Source organism: Mugil cephalus, chromosome 6, assembly GCF_022458985.1.
Source record: "Mugil cephalus isolate CIBA_MC_2020 chromosome 6, CIBA_Mcephalus_1.1, whole genome shotgun sequence".
Classification (NCBI taxonomy): domain Eukaryota; kingdom Metazoa; phylum Chordata; class Actinopteri; order Mugiliformes; family Mugilidae; genus Mugil; species Mugil cephalus.
In genome coordinates, this window is record NC_061775.1 from 5069149 (window position 1) to 5093129 (window position 23981).

General features: G+C 43.3%; 1 protein-coding gene across 2 annotated transcripts; it reads right to left on the reverse strand.

The window, feature by feature from the left end:
* Window positions 1-749: 749 nt before the first annotated feature.
* Window positions 750-22393, reverse strand: shdb (Src homology 2 domain containing transforming protein D, b). 2 transcript variants are annotated; one of them, XM_047587485.1, is made up of 8 exons: window positions 22009-22393; window positions 20987-21362; window positions 19100-19250; window positions 16336-16557; window positions 6797-6874; window positions 5980-6154; window positions 4346-4465; window positions 750-1959 (listed from the first exon to the last, which is right to left on the reverse strand). In XM_047587485.1, exons 2-8 carry the CDS (start codon window positions 21314-21316, stop codon window positions 1773-1775), a joined length of 1263 nt encoding a protein of 420 aa, XP_047443441.1. In that variant the 5' UTR covers window positions 21317-21362; window positions 22009-22393; the 3' UTR covers window positions 750-1772. The 2 variants fall into 2 exon arrangements, with proteins under 2 accessions (XP_047443441.1, XP_047443442.1); XM_047587486.1 differs by lacking the exon at window positions 6797-6874 and having other exon boundaries at window positions 22009-22379.
* Window positions 22394-23981: the final 1588 nt, after the last annotated feature.

Sequence of the window (23981 nt, forward strand, 5' to 3'; positions counted from 1 at the left end):
TCCTCTCTCCGTCACGCGGGTAATCAGCCTCTGCTATTTCATTTGGCTCGGTAATGAAAGCAATCCCAGCGCTTTTCACTGCAGCGCAGCCCAAATAATGAGGGCTGCCTCACCCCTCCTCAGCCACACCTCACCCCCCCAGTCCTCACCCTCTCCCTCCCAACCCTGCTGTTAATGGATGAAGGAAAGCAAATGTGTGTGTGCGTGTGTGTGTGTGTTTGAGTATGTGAAGCACGCAACCTTGCCAAGTCCTTTGTGCCTCTTTTCCTCTTCTCTAAGCTGCAAAAGATTCTATTGTATAACACTTGATCATCAGTGCTTTCAATCAGATTATTTTGGAAGTGTTTCCTTTTTAAATAAAATTATTATTTTTTAAAACCTAAATTAGTGCTTTCCAGCCCTTAGAAGGCTACTACGTGTAACCCTATAAAGTCACACTGTGTTGCAATCACTCACAGGTTGCACAGAAGTTGGAAGCACTTCTGACGCCTTTTACTTTTATGGACGCTTAGATAAAGAAACAACACCTTACATTTCCCATTTCATTGGTCATAAATGCATTTGGTTGTCTCTTTCCTCAAACCAGTTTACACCACACAACGTCGCAACCAGGCTGCAGACATGGGAACCCATTCCAGATGGCAGGCGTTTAATTCAAATACGAATCACCAACCAGCTTTGCGATGACTTAGCCAGCCGAAAATCTGTGATCAAAAACGTAGGAAGTGTGAAAACGGAGCCAACATTCATAAAGTTTGAGAGTTTGCTTTAGTGTTCAGTCTCTTTGTCATATATATAGCCTACAGCTCAGATTCCAAGCTTATCTTATCTTTTAGTTGGTCAAAAGACAATAACAGCAGTGACAGGTTGCTTTGAACAAACCCTACACAGTCCATCAAATGCAACACAGGCAAGCAACAAGAAATAAAGGTACCAGGAAGGTCAACACAAGTACCGGCACAGCACAGCTTTTCTGTTGCTTATGAAGAACATTCATCAAGTAACATGGAGATGTGTTGAGCGAATCTTCAGCGAACAATAGAAGAAGAACTGACGGGATGGAAATGAACAGGCGTGGCTTTGTGTAGAAAGGCGTTGGAAATATAACTGCTGTTGGTAAAAACCTTTTTATCTTTGAAAATAGCTCTTCTTTTGCAGCATGACGTTTGCAACATTTACAAAAGGGCTTCCATAGCCTGAGGATGAAAAAGGTATCTCATCTCATACAGTACAATTGAATTTATTGATCCCGGTATAAACATGAAAAATCAGCACAATATGAAGGTTTTCACCTAACAACAGCAATATTTTTTTTTAACAGTGTTGATGAGGTGTTTTTGTGGAACAGCAATAATTTAATCTCAGTCTTCTGTAAACTGGGGCATCAGTAGATGTAGAATATACAGACTTTCTCCCAGCTCTGCTGATGTCCACTGCACATCCATCAGCTGTCAAAGGAATGAACAGAACAGGAGAATTTTAGATGTCCTAAAGTCAGGGCCGCTGGGTTAGCAGAGAGATGAGACAGCGGAGTTACAGCAAAGTTCAGGTATTACATGTCATGTGAACTGATCTCCCCGATGTTAGAGACACTTGGCACAGGTACAACAGCAGTGGTGGGCGAGGACATTAGCCTCCCAGCAGTTGAATCATCAAAAGTAGTCCAATCAATCAAGATGAGAGCACCATCATTCTGCGGGGGAGATGCTGTCAAACATTCATGTTTTGTGTCAAGTGTCCGCTCATGATGAAATCCCGGAGGACCCGTTCAGTCAGAGTGTCTGCACCAGCACAGGGAACAGCAGGGACAGGTGCTCGGCACCTCGGATTGGGAGTTTGTGCGTGGTGTAAAAGTGGATGACCTCTGGGATGGTGTCAAAAGGCGGGCTGTTCTGTCCCAGCACGTACTTTCCATCTTTACACTGGGTGAACTTCATGTGCATGAAGCCCTGGCAGCTTCTGTGAGAAAGAAAAAAACAGTTGAGCAAGGAGACGAAAGAGGCAAGAGAGTAGGAGAGATCCCATATGAAAGAGAGACAGAAGCGTAGGAAAGAAAAGAGCAATGACATCAAATGTGGGGCACATAAAATATACAACCAACCACACATTTTGTCACTTAATGACAGTGTAAGTGACAGCCTGGATTAACGTTCCCGTCTTTTTCCTTTACTTTGACAACATGATTCTGACCAACATTTAACATCATGTCACAATTTAGGAATGGAGGGACATTATGATGGATGAGTAGTGTAACAACCCATGGGAGAGAAAGACAAATCCTCTGGACCGTGAAAGTGGCTTTGCCGAGAGAGCCACACCTCCCCTTTAAAAGCTAGCAGCCACAACAGCACTTCTCCTTTAAGAGGCAGCCAGCCGATCATGATGTGTGTCTAATTATAGAAGCAGAGGGAAAGACAAGGGCTGAAATCGGTCACCATAATTTTCATTGTTCTAGTAAACCAAATTAAAGTTTGAAGAGTAGTGAAACCAAAAACGCACACACAGACTCTAAAACAGCCTGTTCAGAGTTGACACTGTGCTCTCATCCGGTCCTGCTTGTTTTGGGGACTCTGTAATAGTACAGTAGAACCTACCACTGTTTGTTCATAATACATGTTGGTTTAAGTCAGCGCTGACTCACTTAGGGATGACTCTTATTTAATTTCCATTAAACACCCTCCATCAGTCATTCCTTCCATTGTTCAGATGTCTGTGTAATCTAACAGTAGGTGTGGTTGACATTCACAAGGACAGATAACAACAATGCTGCATTTTCTCCCACAAAATTTAGATGGTGTGCATTACACTTCGGGTCCTTTCTGAAGGCTATGTTGGCATCATGACAGTGTGTCAGCATCAGCTAGCCAAAACACTCAGTAGGGACTGAACTGCTGCTTCTTTTCTATCTACAATGAGGAAACTGGTATTATTAGAGCCTTGGCCTGATTTCAGCAGTTTTGGCTATCTGAGCTGATACAAGGCAACAGACAGGATTACAAAAGAAAAACTGTACTTGGAGATGAAATGCAAAAAATTAAAGTATCCGTAGCTCGCCTGACTGGAAGGCTGAAGGCTGAAATGGTTTTACTAAACCATTTTAGTAAAATTTTCGAAAGAAAATGATTTAGATTTGTGAACAACAGAAATGGAACACACGTGACACAGCGTAGGAGATAACACAGATAGCATTACAAACAGCACCAAACCAAGAAGATCAAGAAGATCTGGGGCTAAGACCAAAGGTCAGGGCACCAGACATGCTTGTAAACATCATTTACTGCACAGAAAACTTGTGTGTGTGCTCAAGTATGTAAAGTAAGAGCTGTCAAAGCAAGTGAAATTATTTAAATGGGATAAGTCTTTATAGGTTTTAATGTTCACCTTCATCTTGCCTTCCGGCAGTGTTCAGTCTAACCAGTGTTCAGCTTTATAAAACTGTGTCAGGCTGACTTTTCTCTTTAACATTCTCAGATCTCAGCCACATTTGAGTACAATATTAGGGGAAGTCTGCACTAAACCTAAAGTTACAGCATCTTTTATACTGTGTAGATTCTGAAGGTCTACTTCAACGAAGGCCAGTTTCTACTCCTAAACCACCAAAACAGAGTTAAGGTCAACAGATTTTGTAGCTGACAGCTGGGGAGCCAGTGCCAGTACTGACCTTGTTGCTTGAGCAAATGTGCGTGTGTGTGTCAAACCCACTCCGCTCATGTAAATGAGTAATGCATGAACTTGTTTATATGTCAGCACAACACAGCGGCTCCCCTCCCCTCTCTCTCCTCCTCCCTCTCCTCCTTGCCTGCCTAATTCCCTTCTTGTGTGTCCCCCAGAAGGTAATTCATATTCATTAGTGATTATGTGGAGGATGATGCGTGCACTGAAGTGTGCTCTACCTGCCTGATTACCACTTAGGGGGCCCGCTGGGGCCAAGTAGGAAGGCCAAAGCGAGAGGGAAGGATGGTAAGAGGACAGAGTGATGGCGGTGGAACGGTGTGAGGCTGGGACAATGGATGGTGGTAGTAATTACAAGAGAGAGATTTGACCAGATAAGCAATATTGTGCCCTGCAAATGAGTATCGGGAGAGGGAGCAGTGCGGCAGTGATCCTAAATGGAGGTGATGGTGGAGGGGAATGGAAAGAGGGAGAGACAGATGGAGAGGTGTGAGAGACTGCAACTGAGATCAGTAGCTCAAGGTGGCTTCACTTTGCACACACTCTGCTTGTCCCGCGCATCAAATATAATGAGAAATGCGTAATTAAATTGAAAAGCTGTTTGAAAATTTGAGAATATTAAAAATTGCCCGGGAACGTCACCACTTGTTTTAAGCCTGCGTTGGTGTCTTACCGTAGGGACAGGGAGTAATCGGAGCGAGTGGTCTGACTGTTCCTCACCAGGTAGCTGCACTCTTTACACAGCGTTAGCAGCGACTCCGCCTCCGAACGTGACAGCGAACCGTGGTACCAGCTGATTGAGCACACACATAGACAAGATAAGACACGGCAAAAGCGGTGGCCTGAAGCACCGACATAGAACATCTTTATCACCTTTTGGTACTGGATGTTGACTCTGGATAGAAAACTCTGTAGCATTATGTTAGCGGTTTGATTCCTGATATATGGTATCAGATTAGATCTACAGGTTGTAACAATGGCCGCTGGTACAATGATGACATAATGGTAGAAATACACCAATCAGGCAAAACATTATGATCACCTTCCTAATATTGTGTGTCTTCTGTCAGTGGTCATTATGTTATGTCTGATTGGCACATATATTTACATTGTATTTCACATGAACACAACAGTGATTTAATTCCGATCAGTAAACGGTAGCAGCAGTATGACCAGCATGCTACTTGCTGCAACAAGGTTAAGAGACAATTCATCTTAGAGGTACATATATGTCTAACCCATAATTATCTAATAATTAAGGTATTTCACATCAAATCAAATCATACTTTTTTTCAGGGGATTAGCAAAGTCATTACAGAGTATTATGCAGCCATTTCTTGATGGTATCAGAAGACAGGTTGGCAGTGATGCTTTGTTTCTGTCTAAAACAGGGTTAAAATAAACCACAAATCGTAAAACTCCCCTCAGGGACTAATGGAGCATAATAATCAACTGGAATTCTCAATTGATTTTGTACACACGCATGTGTCTGTGAGTGCAAAATAGTGTGTCCCGTGTGTGTGTGAATGTGTATCTGTGCTTAAGAGGTGTCGTGTGCTTGGATTTCATTAGTAAAACCGCCCTTTATGTGTGCAGCAACAGCAAATAAATTACACCAATGATGTCTGAAATTAAGACCAAAGTAAATGTGTGTTTTTAATGTTCTGACTTAATTAGTTCTCATTCTAACCTTTTACATTTCTGTAAGCTCTGGTGAGTGCTGCTTAGCTGAAACACATAACCGTTTTATTTTAATGTGTCCAAGGCCTTCTGATAGATCAAAGCCGTGTAACAAAAGAGGCTTCGGCTTTTATGTGGGGTCTACGGCCTTGTTCTCCCACAAATATTCAAAACCGCTTTCATAACCATGTGTGATAAATGATGTGTGCGTGGCAGCAATGCAGGGACATTTACAGCCTTCGCTAATTGAATTTACATGCACAAATAATCGCATAATGAATGTTTGTTTGATGCGTTTACACATCATAACTCACACCAGACTCGCTCCAGACAAAATGTCTGCTTTAACACATCTCTATAAATAGCACCGTACTCCTTGCTGTACTTTGATTGAACCATGTTTAAATACTGAATATTCCACAGTGTTGTTAGTACAGTGCTGTTGCTATGACCAGTACAACTGTAAGTGATCCTCCTCTGGTATTATATTTAAGGTAATTACATTCATAGCAACAAGTACACTTAACATGAACCATCACCACCACCTTTTAATCTGATTCAATTCTACGTGGCTATTGTCACGTAAGCTCGATTTTTCATGTTATTAACAGAAGACGGCATACATACACCTGCTTCTCCAGAGGCAGAGTTGGGTCTACTCTCTCCCCGACCATTGTGAGGGCTTCATGCGGCATTCGAAACTTCACCCCCCCTCCTGCCAGCGGGCTGGACCTGGGCCCCGGAGGACGCAGCCGCTCTGTGGGCGACGAGGAACGGTCCCACTCTGCGCCTTCAAACTGCACTGTTGGCAGGCGGGGACAGAAAAAGTGAGTCACGTTATTTACACAACAGTGTGATCAAACAGGATTAAAGCTCTCAGTGAGACCTCTCATGGATAGGTCACACGGCAGGACAGCAGGTCTGGGTCTGACAAAAACAAAACTAACAGCATCATCACATTTACCGTCAGCAACGTTTTTATGAGTCCAGGAGGACAGACAGAGACGGGAAGTTGGCTTCTTCTCTGACAGCCTCTGCTGCTGCATGTGAATGCTTCGTAGCAGACACTTAATATTCCTTGATGTGGACTGTAACTATTATTTGTCTTTGTCTGTTTTATGAGATCTGGAGAATTTGCAACAATTCCGACGTGGACATTGCAGACATCCACATTTGCAGGGGGCTATCATGCAAGGTTGTTGCAAGAGGAGAATATGAAGAGAAGAGTGTTTTAAACCTTAAACACCACATTCAGTGACTGCAACAGGCAGGGACTGATGCAGGTGCTGCAGCTACAGGCCACTTAGGGTTCAGGGTTGGAGACAGAGCAGATGCAGAACAACAGCCTGGGTCGTGGAGGTCAGGGAAACCGCATATGTGTGTTTGTATTGATAACAGAAGGGAAAGGAGGGGGGGACGGGTGGTGTTCGGGGTGAGAGGTCACCTTGCTCTCTGACGGGGGGCTCCTCCTCCAGCTGACCCACCGGGGCAGGCCAGGGCAACTCCGACAACTCCCTCATTTCTAATAGAGCGGGAGGGGGGAGCGGGGAGGAGGTGAGAGAAAGAGGAGGAAGAAAACAGCAGATGGATCTGAATGCAGTTAACTAAAAAGTAAGATAGGTGAGAGAAGTGGTGATGATTAAGGAGGAGGAGAATGGAGTGTGAAGAAGCGAGAAGTGGAAGAAAGGGAAGCCCCGTCGAGAGTGAGGGAGGCGATGTGTGGAGCTGACGGTGGTTTGGTGTCATGAAACCAGCTAGCTTTAGCTATACCTCCTGTCAAGAGAGGTTAACTGTTGTCTCCTTGCTTCATCACAAAAGTGAAAAAAGCCCTAATGTTTCACAGCCTATATTTACTGTAATTTATAATGGGAAATGAAACTAAAGAAGGCAAGGCAGGGAGCAAAGAACTGAAGTCAGGGGGTGAGTTATTTATAGAGATTTGCACAATCCACTGTAAAAACAAAACAAAACAAAACAAAAAAACTGTTCCTTCAGAATTAGGTACAATGAAAACACGAATATGCATTTCAACTCTCAGTGCTGTGTGTGGGGGCAAAATAATGCTCCATTCACTGCCCTGCCGACAGCAGGGGAGCAGCAGAAGGTGCACAGGGACTGAAAATAGCTCATTATATACCATGGTAGCCAACCCTCTACTGTAACAGTCATTACTGCAGCCTTACATACACAGACACGCACGCACGCATTTTGCCAGTGTCATACTGTAAGTTCAGCTCCCACTCACTGCACAAAAAAAAAAAAACGGAACGGATTACAAAACAAATAAAAGGAATAGAGGGGTGACATCTTAATGAGCCGACAAATCCAAAGACCCCCCCAGGCCCGCGACATCAAAGGCCATTTGAATGGGCATTTTGAGAGCGACCCAGGCTGTACATACATGCCTCTCTCCCTCCCTGGTTAATTATTGAGCAGGCAGACACACTCCGCCACTTTCTCTGGCTCTCTGTGAATTATTGATGCATGGCGCAGTACAATGGCCCCATCTGGAGCGGGCAGCACCTCCGCCGAAGCCAGGATTAAAGCGTGGCCTGGCACCCCTCAATGGGAGACATGCACGCGAACACACAGGTCCACGTACACAAAAACACATACACACCTGACACCACCAAACACCACCGTTGCCACACTCTGCTGCCTGTCAGCTCACTACCACATCACATTTCACACCTCTAATTGTCAAGCAGTACTGCGAGAGGTGCATGGAATGGGAGAAGGGTTTAAATGAGAAGCACACAAAATCAACTGAAGGGTAACAAGAAAAGAAAGAAAAAGAAAATGGAGGCGCCAAGGCAATTTATCGGAGATATAAGAGATAAGCTCAAGTAGTGGTGTGTGGTGTGCCACCGATGGAAGAGAAAATTCCATCAAGATTCCTCTCCTTTAGTATTTGGTTGGCTGATGGCCGTCTTAGCTACTCATTTTGTCTAGTATTCTTAAAACACACACACACAAAAAAACATAAAAATGAAATGTCTTATCCTTGTATTTACAAGCCAGTCGGCATAACACTATGACCACTGACAGGAGAAGTAAATAACATTGACCATCAATTCAATGTTCTGCTGGGAAACTATTGGACCTGACATTCATTCATGTGGATGTTACTTAGACATGTACCACCCACCTAGACCAAAACACACCCCCCCACCCCATAGCAATGACACTCCTTGATGGTAGCTTCATGCAACCTGACACAGACACACACACAAACAGTTTGGGAACAACTCAAAAAACATGAAAAAAGGCACAAGGCGTTGATCTGGTCTCCAAATCCAAACACCCTCAAAAGACCCATGTCCATTCTCTGATGAGTCAAAACAATAGCTTCTCTGTTTAATCACTTTCACTTTACTTGATCGACTTACAACAACCTTAAACAAGGCACATGGTGTTTTGTTCCAGGATATTGCTAATTATTGATCATAATTCATATAGTTGCTTAATGAGGTAGACCGAATGAGACTGATATCCCATTTCCAAGAGACATGAAAATATCAAACATGAGTAGTCAGATAAATAAAAACAAGTCAGATCACTGGATGGGATGGAGCCTGGGGCATGTAAAATTGTGTCATCTGCATGAAATGAAGGTCTAGGAGGGACGGTGTTATTTATGTAAAGTGTGAATAGTAATGGACCAAGAAGAGAGCCCTGTGGCAAGCTATTACTTATGATGAGTGGGTTTGACCGAGCACTATCGGCAACAACAACTGTTAGACATAGATTGAGTGAAGTGAATGAAAACGATTTCCCTTTTATCTCAGTCCTAAACCGGCCCCTGGTTGGATCATACAATTCAACCCAGCAGAGGTCTGCTTCCTAAGGTCCAGCATCAAATCTTTATTGATACTGAAATATCAAGTCAAGTGCCCTTGAGTTACCAAAAAACTGAGTGAAAATGTACCAAAAAACTGAATAATCTCTATATTTCAGTAGAAAAAAATAGAAAAACTAGACATGCACACACTCACCAAAACATCAAATAGTGGCCAGACACAACAGACAAGTCATAACACATCAGACAGAGTGGACAGGAGACATTCAAAGATATTGTACATGCATGTATGTGTGGCTGACTGCTCAGTCCCTGCAGATTAATTTTATAGCTCATGGATTTGGTGTGATATGCAGATAACTGTGCTGCTAGTTAGCATAAGTGCAAAGATCTCATTATTTTAAAACTCCCGTTTCCATGTTGTTACCTTCAGGCACAGGAGAAATAAGTTCTCACATATATTTATGCTAATATCGCCTGTATTCGGGGTGTCTGCTTCTCAACTAGGAGTTTGTACTCCTCTTGCATTAGCATGCATTTCAGCTACATCATGAGAAACGAGTAAAAAAACAGGAGGAATATACATTTTCACCCAGTTGGTTAGAAATACCTTTCGGAATCTTGGAAACCACCTTAGAAAAGGTGGTTATTAAAAACGGTGACCCAAATGTAAACCAATGAATGAGGGCACAAACAGGGGCCACACACTGCCAATCTAACAAGAAGGTCAGCGCTCAGTGCTGCAAAAAGCTCAAAATACGCACTAAGACTTGAATAACTTGAGTTTTGAGCAATCAGCTCACAAGTAGTCATCTTAATGTATAGGTGTAAAACAGATGCAGTGAGGATGTATTTTAGAACCAATCACTCAGACTACATTTTCAAGGAGGTCTGGGCCACTCTGTCCAATGTGTGCTTTAGAAGTGTGAATACATGATGCATCTGTGCCGATTTATTAATTTGTTCAAAAAACACTATGGAAGTACTACCACTATGGAACTAAATAATAATTGAAACTAAACAACAATTAACACTGAACATATTGAATATCATTATATTATATGTTATTCTATTATAAGAGGAGGAGTGATGGTAAAAGATTAAGTAGACTGAATTTAATTGTATCACAAAAACTGCATTGACATGACATTAATTAGCGATGTGTTCAAGTACCTGTGGGAGGTTAAATTATAGACTTTCTCAATAATGACTACTGACGGACTATTATTTCCCTTTATAAGATTTTTCTTTCACTGATGCAAACAATGCAACAGTGCACCTCTCCATATGGGCAGGCTTACAGGGTTTGAGCTTTGTCCTGGTCTCAGAAATAACTGATGTCAAGTAAGGAGAAAAATGAATAAATATTAACTCAATGTGCATGCTTCCAGTGAGTGAGAGAGAGACTTCACTAGTCAGTACGTCCACAATTTGTATTGTGCCACCATGCTACATTGCACACACAACAAACAGCACTGTTCTGGGCTCTGGAACATGCTAAGTAATTATCCATTGTTTGGATACAGAAGCTGTTTGCACAATATTCTACTGCGCCCCAAAGGATGAGAGCGTTAATTTGCGTACAGAGCACAACAATGCGATTGCATCTCAAGTGGTGGCTCAGAAGGCAACCAGATATGCATTTTAATGCCAGAGGTGGACACGTGTACTTTATGCTAGAAACTTGTGTTTTTAACAGTCAGGTTAATACTGTGTCTGAACAGGGTCTAACACAGACGTATCCGAGTTCTCATTTTGATAGCAAAAGACTGAGTTATAACCCACACACACACGCACACACACACTCACACTCACACTATGTCACTCATTTGCTAGCAGGGAACATCTGGCTTCCATACACTTCAAATGGGAACCTGTGGATCTGTCATCCACACAAGGCTGAATTGCTTTTCTTTGTCCATCAATAGCAGACAATGAAGCTTGAAACTGAGGCACACTTACATGTGAGCAGATAAATTTGAAGTAGAAAAACAATGCTGAAACAATAGAGGCATTTTTCTCCCATATTAAACCAAACAGGTGCCAGCAATCGGTGGTCAATTGGTGCCAAATCTCACATGCCTGGTGCCTCTACTACCTGCTAACAATTACCAGAAATTGTCTGAGGGGGATGGAGTGAACAGACTACATTTTCTGTTTAGTGTTGCACAGAGGGCGCGTCGCCTTGGGTGACAGATGACTGACTTCTCAAGCGCAACAGCTGTTTTCTGTGTCCTCATAATTAAGGGGGGGAAGACAAAGACGATAAAGCAGCTTCATTAGGTCCATTAATGAACACATCTGTTTTTCAAACAGCCCTGGCATCCCCTCATCTCTCTGCACACAAAGACCTTCTTCTGGGACCAAACATTCCTCGTTAAGAACTGACAATTACCGCCTTGTGCCAGGAAAGGGAAAATGCCTTCACACAATTTACCCTTTCATGCAGTTGATCCACTTGATCTTGATTTTAATCAAAAAAACGTATCACCTATTTCTTTGATTTGACTGTTGTACCAATTTTACAGACAGTAATTCTATCCATCCCCCTGTGGAATCACAGCACTCTCTCCTCTCCGAGCTGAACATCCCTCTCTCTTCATCACTCCTCTTTCACCTATTTCCCCTCTAAGTGGGGCATTATGTGTCTTCCCATATTCCCTTGCTCTTCTCCTCTCCTGTCCTGCCCTACTCTACTTCTATCATCACGACTCCATCTCTCACACTGGACAATGAAGAGGGTACACAAAGGACATGTCTTTTCATTAATGTCACTAAAGGTTCAGGTTGAGGAAGGAGAGAGGGAATCAGCAAGTGACAGGAAAGAGAGAAGGGACGGGAGAGATAGAGAGAGAGAGTGCAGAATTCTACCGTGCCAGTAAATTGATGAAGAGGCTGGTCAGATGCCCCCAGGGCCTCCTTAGAGCAATACAGAGCAGCATCAATCCAAGAAGTGGAAATCTCATTTTCCTTTTCCTTTTTTTCCCCCCTTGCTCGCATATTTGTCTGCATGTGCACAAATATACAGGTTAGTGCCTGCAGGGACACAAATACTTGGAGGAGGAACCATGTCTTGTCAGAGCGCTTATATCCAGTCACACACGTTAAGGTGTCTCAACACCTTAACGTTCTATCAACCAATCGGCATACAGCCTACAGTTCAATTTACAGTAATGTTGTAAAACACATCAAATGATCATTTATTTCCACTCCCTTAATATTTAATTAATAAACAACAAAAATATCCATGGCTACGAGTATACAGTCAGGAATGAGCTTTTTTTTTTTTTTCAAAGGATTCTAATATTTTTCTTTCATTACTATGCATAGTAAAAGACTATGAAATGTATGTTATTATACTTTTATTTAAACAACTTTGCATCTCCCACCTTTCAGTGAAGGCGACATCCTTGCTAGTTTGGAACAGCAATGCTTTGAGCTAAACACAAACATCAACGAACATGCATGCTTAGAACGGCAACACTACCATGGGGATGCAGCATATAGTTGATGTATGATAGAGACAAACTAAAAATTCCTACAAGATGATAGATAGAGGACAAGGTAAAAGGTCATTTGGATCATTAAAATCATCCTGAGTGAAATCCATTAATGTCAAGGCAAACCTGGAAGAACCAAACCTCATGTTGGTACTAACTTTCATGGCAGTTGTTGAGCTATTTCAGTCCGGACCAAGTTGGTGGTCTAGCTACTAAATTGATGGAGCCTCTACGTAGCTTCATAAGACATTTAAAATAAAAATATTTACTGTACCAGTGTGACATTCATGCAAATGCGAATGTAAACGTTAAAATTTGCTTTGTGCAACAGAAATGGAAATTTCTTCTTTTTTTTTTACCTTTTAAATAAAAGTTATTATTATGTACTTTCTATAAAGCAGAACATCTTGCTTTTATGACGCATATGTTCACACTGAGGAGCTTGTCTGCACAGCCACAGACTTTTGCTGTAGCCTAATGAGCAGCTGCACTGGAACAAGTGGAGGATAAGTGCTTTGCTCAATGGCACCATAACAGTAATTGCTAGGGGTGGCAATGTTATTCATTCACCTTCCCCATCCAGATTTCCAATTGATCTGTGGCTCTCTCCCATCGTGTCCCTGCTTCTTTACTGAGCCATCATTGGCATCAGATAGCTCCAACTTACTACTGCAGACTATAAAACTATAAAACTCTAATACATGAAATACCTAAAACACCCACGCGTCTGTTCATTAGGTGTGGCCATAAGAGAGGTAATAAGATTGCGCCTTTCATTAGTTCACTAATAATGCTAAATGACTGCCCAGCCAATATCTTACCGTCGGACTGTCTATTAACTTCTAGGAATTAATGACTGCTGTAATTGGAGCTAGATGGTGGTGACTGGTGACAGCTTTCCAACATTATAATTAAAATCCACTGGACTGAGAGAGGCCTGTCATGTCCCACACCGCAGGCAGTGGAAGCCAGAATTGGCTGAAGTGGACTTCCAGTGAAAAATAAGTCAAATGCGTTAGACAACAAGTTTGATACCCTTCGAATAACAGCCACAGCATCCCACATTCACCCAGGCTCTCACATTTAAGCATGGACCAGCAGTGAAAATCATAATCAGGGAATTTCTGTTGAGAAGCTCTTGCATGCATGCAGCGCACGTAAATCCACACACAATATGCACCAGCAATCATACTCATACACTCATTTGTGCCAACGTACACACAACCTCTTCTCGCCCTTAAAATAGGTGCCTGCATTTGATAATCAGAGCTGGGGAACCTTGTTGAAGCTCCACACGTGTGTGTGTGTATGTGTGTGTGTGTGTGTGTGTGTGTGTGTGTGTGTGTGTGTGTGTGTGTGTGTGTGTGTGTGTGTGAGTGCATTCTCCTGCGAGTAGGTGATGATGAAGGGCTGCTGGCAGATCGTGATGACCCCCTTTGCCCCCTCGTAGCAGGTTATCTGAGTGAGTGTGTCACATCTGCAGGGAGGGAGGGCTGAAGGGAGAGCCTTGTCACCGCTCCGAAGATTGTGTGTCCATGTGTGAGTCAGTGTGCCTGTGTTAGCAGATGACTGATTGCACCCTGCCACAATGGCCCTGACTCCACCTCCCCTCCGCGTGGCTCACCTCGCCACAGCCCCCCGACCATTAATACTGTACTCCTCACCCCCCCCACCCCCCCCACCGGAGTGCTGGGCCTCCACAAACATCCAGCAAGCTGCCCCCCAAACATACCGTAACCTTGAACGTCCCTTTCCATTTGTCCCCGGCTGGTGTCATCCAGCAGCCTTTCTATGCATTTCCCTCTCCCAATCATTCTCTCCCCATCTCTTTTTTTTTCTTTCTTTCCCTCGTTTTCATCTCGCTCTTTTTCTGCTCCATCCTCCTCGCTGGCTGTGCCTAGCAACGCGGAGAGGGTCTGGGAATATGGATTAAATGTGAGAATGGAAAATACTGTTTGTGTGTTTACACTCCAGTGCTTTGGTCTGCTCAGACAGACAGCACGCCAGCGCAGAGTGCTGACTCCAAATGGAAAAAACAAGGGGTCAGACAACTCAAGCTGCACAAGCGTTTTCCTCCGCTGCTCTCTCTAACAGTGCTGTAAGCGCTCCTCCGCAGGAGTGCATAGTGTAAGTGGCACTAAGAAGAAAAGCTGTAGAAGAGGAAAATGACAGATAAAGCGGGAATGACTACTAAGTAGGCGAGAGGTGATATTAGCTTTTAAATTAACTGCCATGCACCCTCCTTTTAAAATGATCTTCCCTCTCAAATAAGTTACGGCGTCTCTTCTGTGATTTGAGCGTGAACACGGGGTGAATGGATATGTCTGTGTGTGTGAATGTGTGCGTACTCTGAGAATGGTGCACACTGCTGACCATAACTTGCTGATTAGCTCTGGATCAGTCTCGCACATATAGGCATGTAATTAAGTGAGAAAAGAGGGAGGGGTACACACAGCAGCGAAAGGAGGGATAAGAGTGGGGATGGAGCGGGAGCCAGGACGAGCCAAGGCTGATTTATTATACCATCACCTTGACCGTGGTGACTTGGAGATGCAGCTCAATTAAGCTGACTTGGCCCAGCATACCTTACACTGATCCACTCCTAAATGATCTATCAGTCCCGTGCCTTTTTACCTTCACCCTCTCTCTCTAATTAAATTCGGTAAATGGAATGTAATGGGATGTGCGCTGCTATGGGATATGCAATGCAAGTGCAATTTTTAAAAAGTAATTATTGCATTATGCCAATTATTTGAAAAATACTGCATACAATACTAGGACAGGAAACACATATATAATTACACTCGCCTTTCCTGTTTTTCCAGTGCTCTTTAACATATAATCCTCCCTCGCACATAAAGACACCTCTGTCACGTCTAATGAGCTTCACAGAGGTTGTTGTGACTGGACAGTCACATGTGTGAGAACAAGAAATCAATAGTCACCAGAAAGTGCTTAAATGTAGAAAGACAGATGTGGGTAGGTTGACCCGAGGCAATGAAGGTCACAGAACTCGAAACCGATTTAACATCAGTTTCATGCATCCAAGGTATTCTGGATGTAACGATGGGGGTCAAATACTACGGTACGTGATCCTAAGCTCTGACCTTTAGAGAGGACACAGCTTAAACTCAGTCTTAACCATTTTCACTAAATCTATTAAATTATTCCCCTTTGAGACGTACTGTGGGAGACATTTTCTTGTTCAGACTGCACGGTCCGAGGCTCTAGGGGCTCTTATTTGAAGCTAGTAGGGAATCATTGTTTTGCTCAGACGGTTTAATACAATGGATGATTGCCAATACGTGGGCTTTTGTCTGAAAACTTTTTATTCTGGCAGCCTGTGAGTATTGATTGAGCCTGGCAGCGTGAGGCTCTTAGAAGTGAAAAATATGAGGAATTTGTCAGAAAATGCTGTGATTTAGTGTGTCTTCAAACTCATCAACCGCTACCCAAGTAGGCATTTAAATATAAATTGAAGCTTGATTCCTAGCTATATTTGCCTAATTACCGTCTAAAATGTATTCAGATCTGTGATCAAGCCAGCTCACAGTCTAGATTAGAAACTAGTCATCCAGCCAGGTTTACTGGGAGTTTATTGATTGTCTGCCTTTGTCAGTCGAGTTCTAACCTTAGTTTTTGTTGACTTTACTCTGAAAATACTAAAATAACCCTTCTGTATACCTGCAAAAGCTTTAGAGATGTGATCCTTTTTCCATTCCCAGGGTTGATCATACTCATCAGCCGGTCTCTCATCATCTTGCGGCAGCCTGCTGCTCTCTTTGCCCTCCTCCTGAGGTTCTCCATACACCAAACCCAAGCCCTGGCCTCGCTCGTCGTCATAAGGGGTGTCATAGAGCTGCACGCCTCCCCGCACCCGTCCTCCACCTGGACCGCGCTGCAGCTCTGTTGAAGAATATACAGAATAACAAATATCCATAAATAAACACGTGCATGCATGTGTCTGACGTGGCATCAGTCGGCACAGATAATTTAAGAAAATAATAGTTGCCGTGAGGTTCGCCTGAACGCAAGGCTGACGTTATTCTCCATTACAAATTTAAACAAAAAGCCTGTTGAGCTCTGACATTACTAGAATTAGAGGAGAGAGGCAAATTATGTTTGCACAGCTTGCCGTAGGCTCAGAATCTCATATGGGGGGACTTAACGAGGCCTTGGGCTAGATGCTGAGTAGCAACACGGTAGACAACCCACCCCCCCTTGTCCAAACTGAATCCCAGTAGCAATCTAGCGTGGCTCATAACAGCATCAGCCATCCCTTGTTAACATTTTCATCATTTTCTCTGTGGGATCCAACCAACAAATGCTTCTCAGCACCTGCAACTGTTATGTGGAGTCAGCGATAAAGGCTTTAAGGTTATTAATGCAAGCAGGAGGATGAAATCTGATTTCTAAAAGCATCAATGGGAGATTCTAAGCTGCAGCCACACCAAACACACGTTGAGCATTTCATATGTTGAATTAAAAAATGTACCTTAAAAAAATAAATCTATGGAATAAAAAAAAAAAAAAAAGGGAAATCTTGCAAAAAAAAAAAGGTGCACTCACGTGAGAAAGGAATGGGACTAAATGGAAAGGCTCACTGGTGAGAGGCAGTGAAAAAACTTTAACCTTCACACGACAAGACACAGCTATTGGGCGGCCCTGTAATCACCATGGCGACCAAGTGGGAGACCCTGGGGATAGGCCGTGAGGTTATGATGAAGAGGGTGGAGGGGAAGTGGAGGGAGGAGGAGCAAGGCAGAGACGGGAGAGAGAGAGGAGGGGAGGATGTGGTGGAGTGAGGAGCAGGAAGGGGAAAGGAAGGCAACAAGGAAACAAGGGGAGGAGGAGGCTGACGCGAGGGAAGGACAAGGCAGGGGGGTGGAGGGGTTGGGGTCTGTCAGCGTTTGATGTTAAGTCATTGAGACAGAAGCACAGCAGGGCTGAATGCTGCTCTACCTGTGCTGGGAACCCGTGGTGTCGCAGCAGCCCGGAGATGGAAAAGATGAAGGAAGGGAGATAACTACAGGCAGGGAGGAAATAAAATGACAAATTCACATGAAACGTGAGTGAGGAAAAAGAGAGCGAGGGGTGGGGCAGGAAAATAGGAATATGACAGAGAAACAGAGCCCAAAGATTGAAGGTAAGGAGGGCAGGCTGTGGAGTGTTTAGGCATGCAGATGTAGGGATGTCAGTGGGAGACCAGTCTTTACAGTGTATTCTCATGAACCTAACAAGTGAAGAATCATAACTGAGTTCAAACACAGCTGCTTGGGAGGTATAAGCATTGAAGATGTTTGAAAAGAAAAAGAAAAACACCCTTTCAAGACAGTCTTTAAGGGTGACACAGTTATTACTATTCCACTTTCAAATACGGCTTCACTGCTCAGCTGCTTTTTTTAATGAGCTACACCACAATAAGATGGACAGACAGACAGACAGACAGACAGACATACAGACAGACAGACAGACAGACAAAAGCAGTCCTGTAGTGACAGGTTCAAAGTCAATGAAAGAACTGTGACAATGCTTTGCCACGTTCTCCGCCATCACTACTGTGTATCTAATGGCTCCATCCAGCTGTGGTGGCAAAAGATTTTTTTCAAGGCCACTCAGTTTGGGCAAAGGAAGGGTTGCTCCATTCATTATCGTCTGATATTATAAGCTTCATTTGACAAACAAAAGAGCAGCACGGGGGACAAGGAAGAGAGGACAAGGCATAAAATATAGTAAAGGACAGACTGGAGTGACAGCCAGACTCCCCTAAGGGCCGAGGAGAGCCCTCGAGATGAAGAGAGATAGAGAAATGGAGAAAGCGGAGGGGGCAGGCTTTTACACTAAATGACTGGGACAGAGCAGGGGGAAAGGGGCAGAGAGAGATGTAATGGGAGGAGAGACAAATGGAAAACGATAGATGTGAGCTAGACGATGTGGGAGAAAATCGCATGGGGGAGAGGGGCCGGAGAATGGAGAGTAAATAGACTTTTTAAAGGCACATTTTGTAAGGCTGAGAGCTGATTCAGCTTTGGTGATCTAAAACACACTGGAGGGGACTGATAACACAGCATTTAACGCTAATATCTGCAATATCCTCTAAAGGCAAGAATCCCTCACTACAGAGTAATATGAGTAATAAAAAAAGGTGATGGCATCGATCATCTTGATTTTGTTCATCAAAGAAACTGCTGAGATCAGTGATGATATTGCTTCATGGAAAAGGAGCATATTTTATTCATGATTTAATTTGCTTGAAATGCAACACCTGACTTTTAAGTAAGAGGTCTAAATTCAACCCTTAGGAACTGCACTTACCTTCAGAGTATGCTGGCAATTTTACTTTTAAATTATTTGTGTGGATATATGGACCCATTATCTGTGAGGATAAATGCCAACAAAAAGGAAGTAGTAAAAGCTGCTGAGATTAGAGCATTAGGAGTCCACTGACCCGTTATGACCCTCTGGGCCTCGTACGGTTCCATGTAGCCGTTATTCTCGCCGGGAACAGGTCCTATATCTGGATCTGTTCGGTGGTCCAGTCGAGCGTCAAATGGGTCAGAATAATCTGTGTCCCCTGCCAATGGAGCGGATGGCACCACCTACAAGAAACAACGCACACTTACTCATAAGGAAGAACTTTGTTACAGAACATTAAACAAATTGATTGCAAACCCTTGGGGAAATGTTATGTCTTGAGGACACGTGGAAAAAGAGGCTTAATCTCCAAGGATAGGCAGTGATCGAGCATTCTCATATCTCATGGAAGCATTTTGTAAGAGCTGAACATGAAACACTTCAATTTAAGCATCCTGGAAAAACTGTCTGTTTTTCCGGCTGCTCAGACAATAGCTCATCAAGACCTGGGAGGACAGCTGTGCGACACTCTGAACAAGTAATCAGATTCTCACTGAATAGCATATTAAATATATGTCTGATCACAGACAAAGCACTTTGTATCATCATCCCTCCATGAAACAATCTTGCACCTTTAGCGTGTATCGTGTGTGAACAGAATTTAGCAGGTGTACAATATATTTTTCTCTTAAAACCCTTGAAAAATGCGTTCGGTATCTTTGTTTTCACTATAAAGCAAAATGCAGTGGAGCAAAAAAATCATCCTGTTGGAGGTTGATGCATATTTTGGCAGGAGGAAGAGAGGACAAAGATTAAAGAGGGTGATTTCTGGTTGGTGGCATTTGTTCTTTCATGCAAGCACAGGTGGAAAACAGTGGTCGTCTGGCGCAGTGACAGCTACATAGGCAACCATATGGTCATGAGGCACATACGAACACACACGTGCTCCTGCCTAGAAACATGCATGTCTTTTGTCTCTCACTCTCTGTCAAAGGAAACTGTTACTGAAAGGCTCGCCACTCACATTCCGCCTAAACGCACACATGCCCTCGCAAAATTACATCCTAATCCCATGTTGAGTCTGTAACAGGTTATCTATCGATGCACAGGAATCTGCAATGTTAATTAGAGTGCGGATGTTCCCACAGACCCTGGGAAATTAATGAGAGCGTGAGGCGAGCGGGCTAGAGAGGGGAGCTATTGACTCCGGTTAAGACTATTATTTCAATCCACTTCAAGACTTTCGCACTTGTAGCATTTTCCACGAGTGGAGTCATAGATTTAACTGCTGTGATGAAAACCCTGAAATAGTCCCTAACTTACTCAGCATATGTGAGCCGAGTTAATGTGTAGAACATTTCCTTGTAAAAACCTTTGCCTCAGCTCCAGTGGCTCTCTCAACATCTGCCTCATTTGTTCTCAGTAGGTTTTCTGCACAACAACATGCGGAGTGCTCTGAAAGGAAAGCAGCGCTGATGACACAAACAGCACCAAAGAATAAATTATACCTCCCTGTGGCCCCTGACACATCGCTATACGGCATACAGTATATGGACCCTAACATGTGCTCGTGCGGGGGTCTCTCTCAGCTTGCAAAACCAAACCCCATTTATTATTTATGGAAGGACATAAACTCAAGGGACTGTGACCCTCTCTGCCTCGATGGTCCGCTCAAGCCATCAACAATTCTTTCCTTCCAATGGCAGCGAATTTATGTGGCGCATGGGATGTAATGTGATTTATGCAAACAAGGCATATTTGTGACACACATTACCAGTTACTTGCTTCTGGAGTCTGATCAATAAAGCTGTCACCAAGATGAAAATGGAATGAGAGAGAGAAGAGGGTTTTCTCCTTCACTTGCTTTCCTTTCATCCCTCCTGCTCACCACCCTTTACAGGAGAGTGGCCACATAAAAAAAAAAAATCTGTGTGTCATCACATACTCTTTGTGCACACACAGAGAGTGCTGAGGAACTTACAGGCTCTTGCTGGTTCTCTAAAGAGATGGCACTGAGGAGGATCTTGGTGCGGCCCAGTTCCTGGGAGTCCACTTTGATCAGCCTGTGTTTAGGAGATTTCACGTCCACACTGGGTGACTTCATAGGAGATCCATACACCGGTGTGGCAGGGTCCGAAGTCCCAGACTCTCCCCTGGACCTGTTTTCTGAGTCCTCGTAGGGATCCTCGAAATCAAGGTCCCTCTGGAGCCGATATGCTTTGAGGATCTCGCTCTCTGTGTAGTCTGGTGTGGGCGGCTGAGGAGGCACTTTCCTCCCAAAGCTCAGGTAGTCTTTCAGCCACTTGGCCATCTCAGCTTTTTGAGGTGTTGGTGTGTGGTGGAGTAAGAGCAGGAGACTGCAGGGGACAAGCAGGGAAAGATCCAAGGTTATTACTCCACAATGAAATGCTTTACACTTGCGAGTTTTATTGTTTGTTTGTTTTTTGTTTTTTTTACATTTTTTTTCCCCCTGATAAGAATAAGACAGTCCAAAGTGTACCACGCTTAATCCACAGGTCCTGAATCTCTAATAATATTTGCGTGGAACTACGTCCTCCTGATCACAAACCCAGAATTCGTGTGCTTTTACATTCACTCATGTGTCATTAAACTACACCGACAGCTGGGCTTTACGCACTCCTTTTGTTTTACGCAGGGAGCAATAACGTCTGGCATCTGGACTTTGCCCAAAGGCTGCAATTACATTTCACACCCATGCAATAAAGTCCAACATTAACATGTTGATATAGACGAGCAGATAGAAACTGGAAGAGAAATGAAATGGTAATCGGGGAAAAAAAATTCTAAGAGTAGGCAAATTTAAATGCATTAATAACTTCTCTTTAGTAATATAAAATGGGCTACAGCAAGTTTAGTTTTGACAAACAGTTGGTTTTAAAAATGCAAGCTGGAAATAAACTTACTAACAAAAATAATTATGACCAAAATACGCTGGGTTTTAAACGTCAGAGAGCGCTGCGCTCCGAAAGCACAATCACTTACCAAGCCAGTTCAGTCCTTCAGCCACTTTGGATGCTTCACCCCGTGTTTCTTCATGTCGATGACAATAAAACGCCACAAAAAAGTGGCACAACCTTCCGCTTCTTATGATTCTTATTCCACAAAAGGACAGCAGAAACGAAAAGCGACTGCCTTCCTACCGCAACACAAGAGCTCTGATATCCACCAGAGTTCCTCCAACGACTGACGGCAAATGTGTGAGTGAAGAGAGGACTCCAGCTCCGAGGCAAACTCAACCGAGCGATTAAAGGGGAGGCGCTTCAGTCCCAGCGGAATATCCTCCTGTTCTCTTTCGCAGTCAGCCGACCGTTCATTCATTGAAATATCTGCACATCACACAGGCTGCAACAAGAGATGCTTTCTCTTTCACGGCCCCAACAGATGTAATGCGAAGAACAGATGAAGAGATGATTCTTTTTACAGGGGGAAAGAAAATCAGCTCGCACGAAAGAGGTGCATTATTTATTCACATGACATCACTGGAGAATTCACGTTATAGCTTCTGTTAAGATCGTTGTTTTTTTTTTTTTTATGTTTTTGCCTTCGTGGGGAACCCCTCAAAGAACAGCTAACTGCAAGAGAGTCTGAGGAGTGAATAACTATTAGATATCTGCTTAGTTGTAAATGGTGGAATAGGGAAATCCCTTCATTCTCTGGGACAGCAGGAACAGTGGTGTAGTTTCTACAAAAAGTCTCCATATCACACAGACAAAATGAGAGAAGCACTGAGGCCTGTCCCATCTGATAGAGAAATAAAGCTTTTTTCAGTTTCATCCGCTTTGCTTGATCCATTTTTGCTCTCTTTCACCCTCCCACAGATGTCACATTATCTAACGTCCTGTCTGGTAAATGGGATTGTGTGCTACAGTCGATATAAGACCCATCTAAGTCTGTTAAAAGACCGTAAAAGCTTCTTTCTTTATGACACCCATGAGCTCACTTTCTCCCACGGGGGGGAGACTGGATGAGGTCATCAAGACAGAATCCAACCCCTACCACTATCACCACAAACATCAACAAGACCTTCAAGGTTTCCCCGTCTCGCCTGCTTGGAGTTCTCCAAGCACTGGGTCAAGACTTGAAGGAACGTCGAGGGCAATCAAAAACAGTCACAAGGTGTATCTGAAGGCGCAATCCGAGTGTGACTGCAAATCTTTCAGCTCCCTGCAGTCCAATTTAAGACAATTATAGTGGAGAAGCAGTAAATTTAAGGCTAGGATCACTAACTTTCATCAGTCAACATAGAGTTTTCTCTCCAAACAGAGGTTTTGCGGGGCTAAAATTCTTCTTAACTCCTCTATGCATTTTGGACCTCATTCACACTTTACCAGACCCTAAAACAATTATCTGCCACTAAGAGAAGAGGATTCTTCAGAAACCTCTCACAGAATTAAGGTTCATACTGTATATTGTGAGGATAGTGTTCCTTGTGTCAACGGTCTATTTTTATGAGAATTGAATCCATTTCTTCGTTAAACTGACAGAGATCTTGTTCAGACAGCATGCTGGTTTTTCCACCGCTGTTCCCTAAAAAAAAAAAAAAAAATCCCTATATCAAACAAGATACAATCTTTTTCCCCACATGGCAGACTCATTAAAACCATCTTTGCATTTTTATCTCCTGTCTCATCTTTGAATGTACCAATAATGTTTCCCCTCCCCTCAATCACACAGCCCCCTTTTCATCTGTACTATTCACTCAGTCCAGCACCTCCTCTATTTTCCGTAGAGGAAAAAAGACTAACAAGGCACTGTGGAATTTTCTCAGAAAATTAATAAGTCTGCCTCATTATAAAGAGCTAAATATGGATATGACATTTAGTCTTTACATAACACAGATGTTGCTCTTTCCGTGTCATTTATGAATTTTTGATAGGTGTAAAAAGAAGCCAGATAGTGTTTCAGTGGCTGTGGACATTCATGTACGCATTGACACGCTTAAACAAAGGTAATCT

Bases quoted from the DNA above. Each gene is read 5' to 3' on its own strand.
- shdb (XM_047587485.1), bottom strand. From the start codon at position 21,316: ATGGCCAAGTGGCTGAAAGACTACCTGAGCTTTGGGAGGAAAGTGCCT. The intron at 6,155-6,796 runs GTGACCTCTCAC...GCCTGCCAACAG, and splicing joins GCCCCCCGTCAGAGAGCAAG to TGCAGTTTGAAGGCGCAGAG. The intron at 1,960-4,345 runs GTAAGACACCAA...TCTTTCTCACAG, and splicing joins GATTACTCCCTGTCCCTACG to AAGCTGCCAGGGCTTCATGC.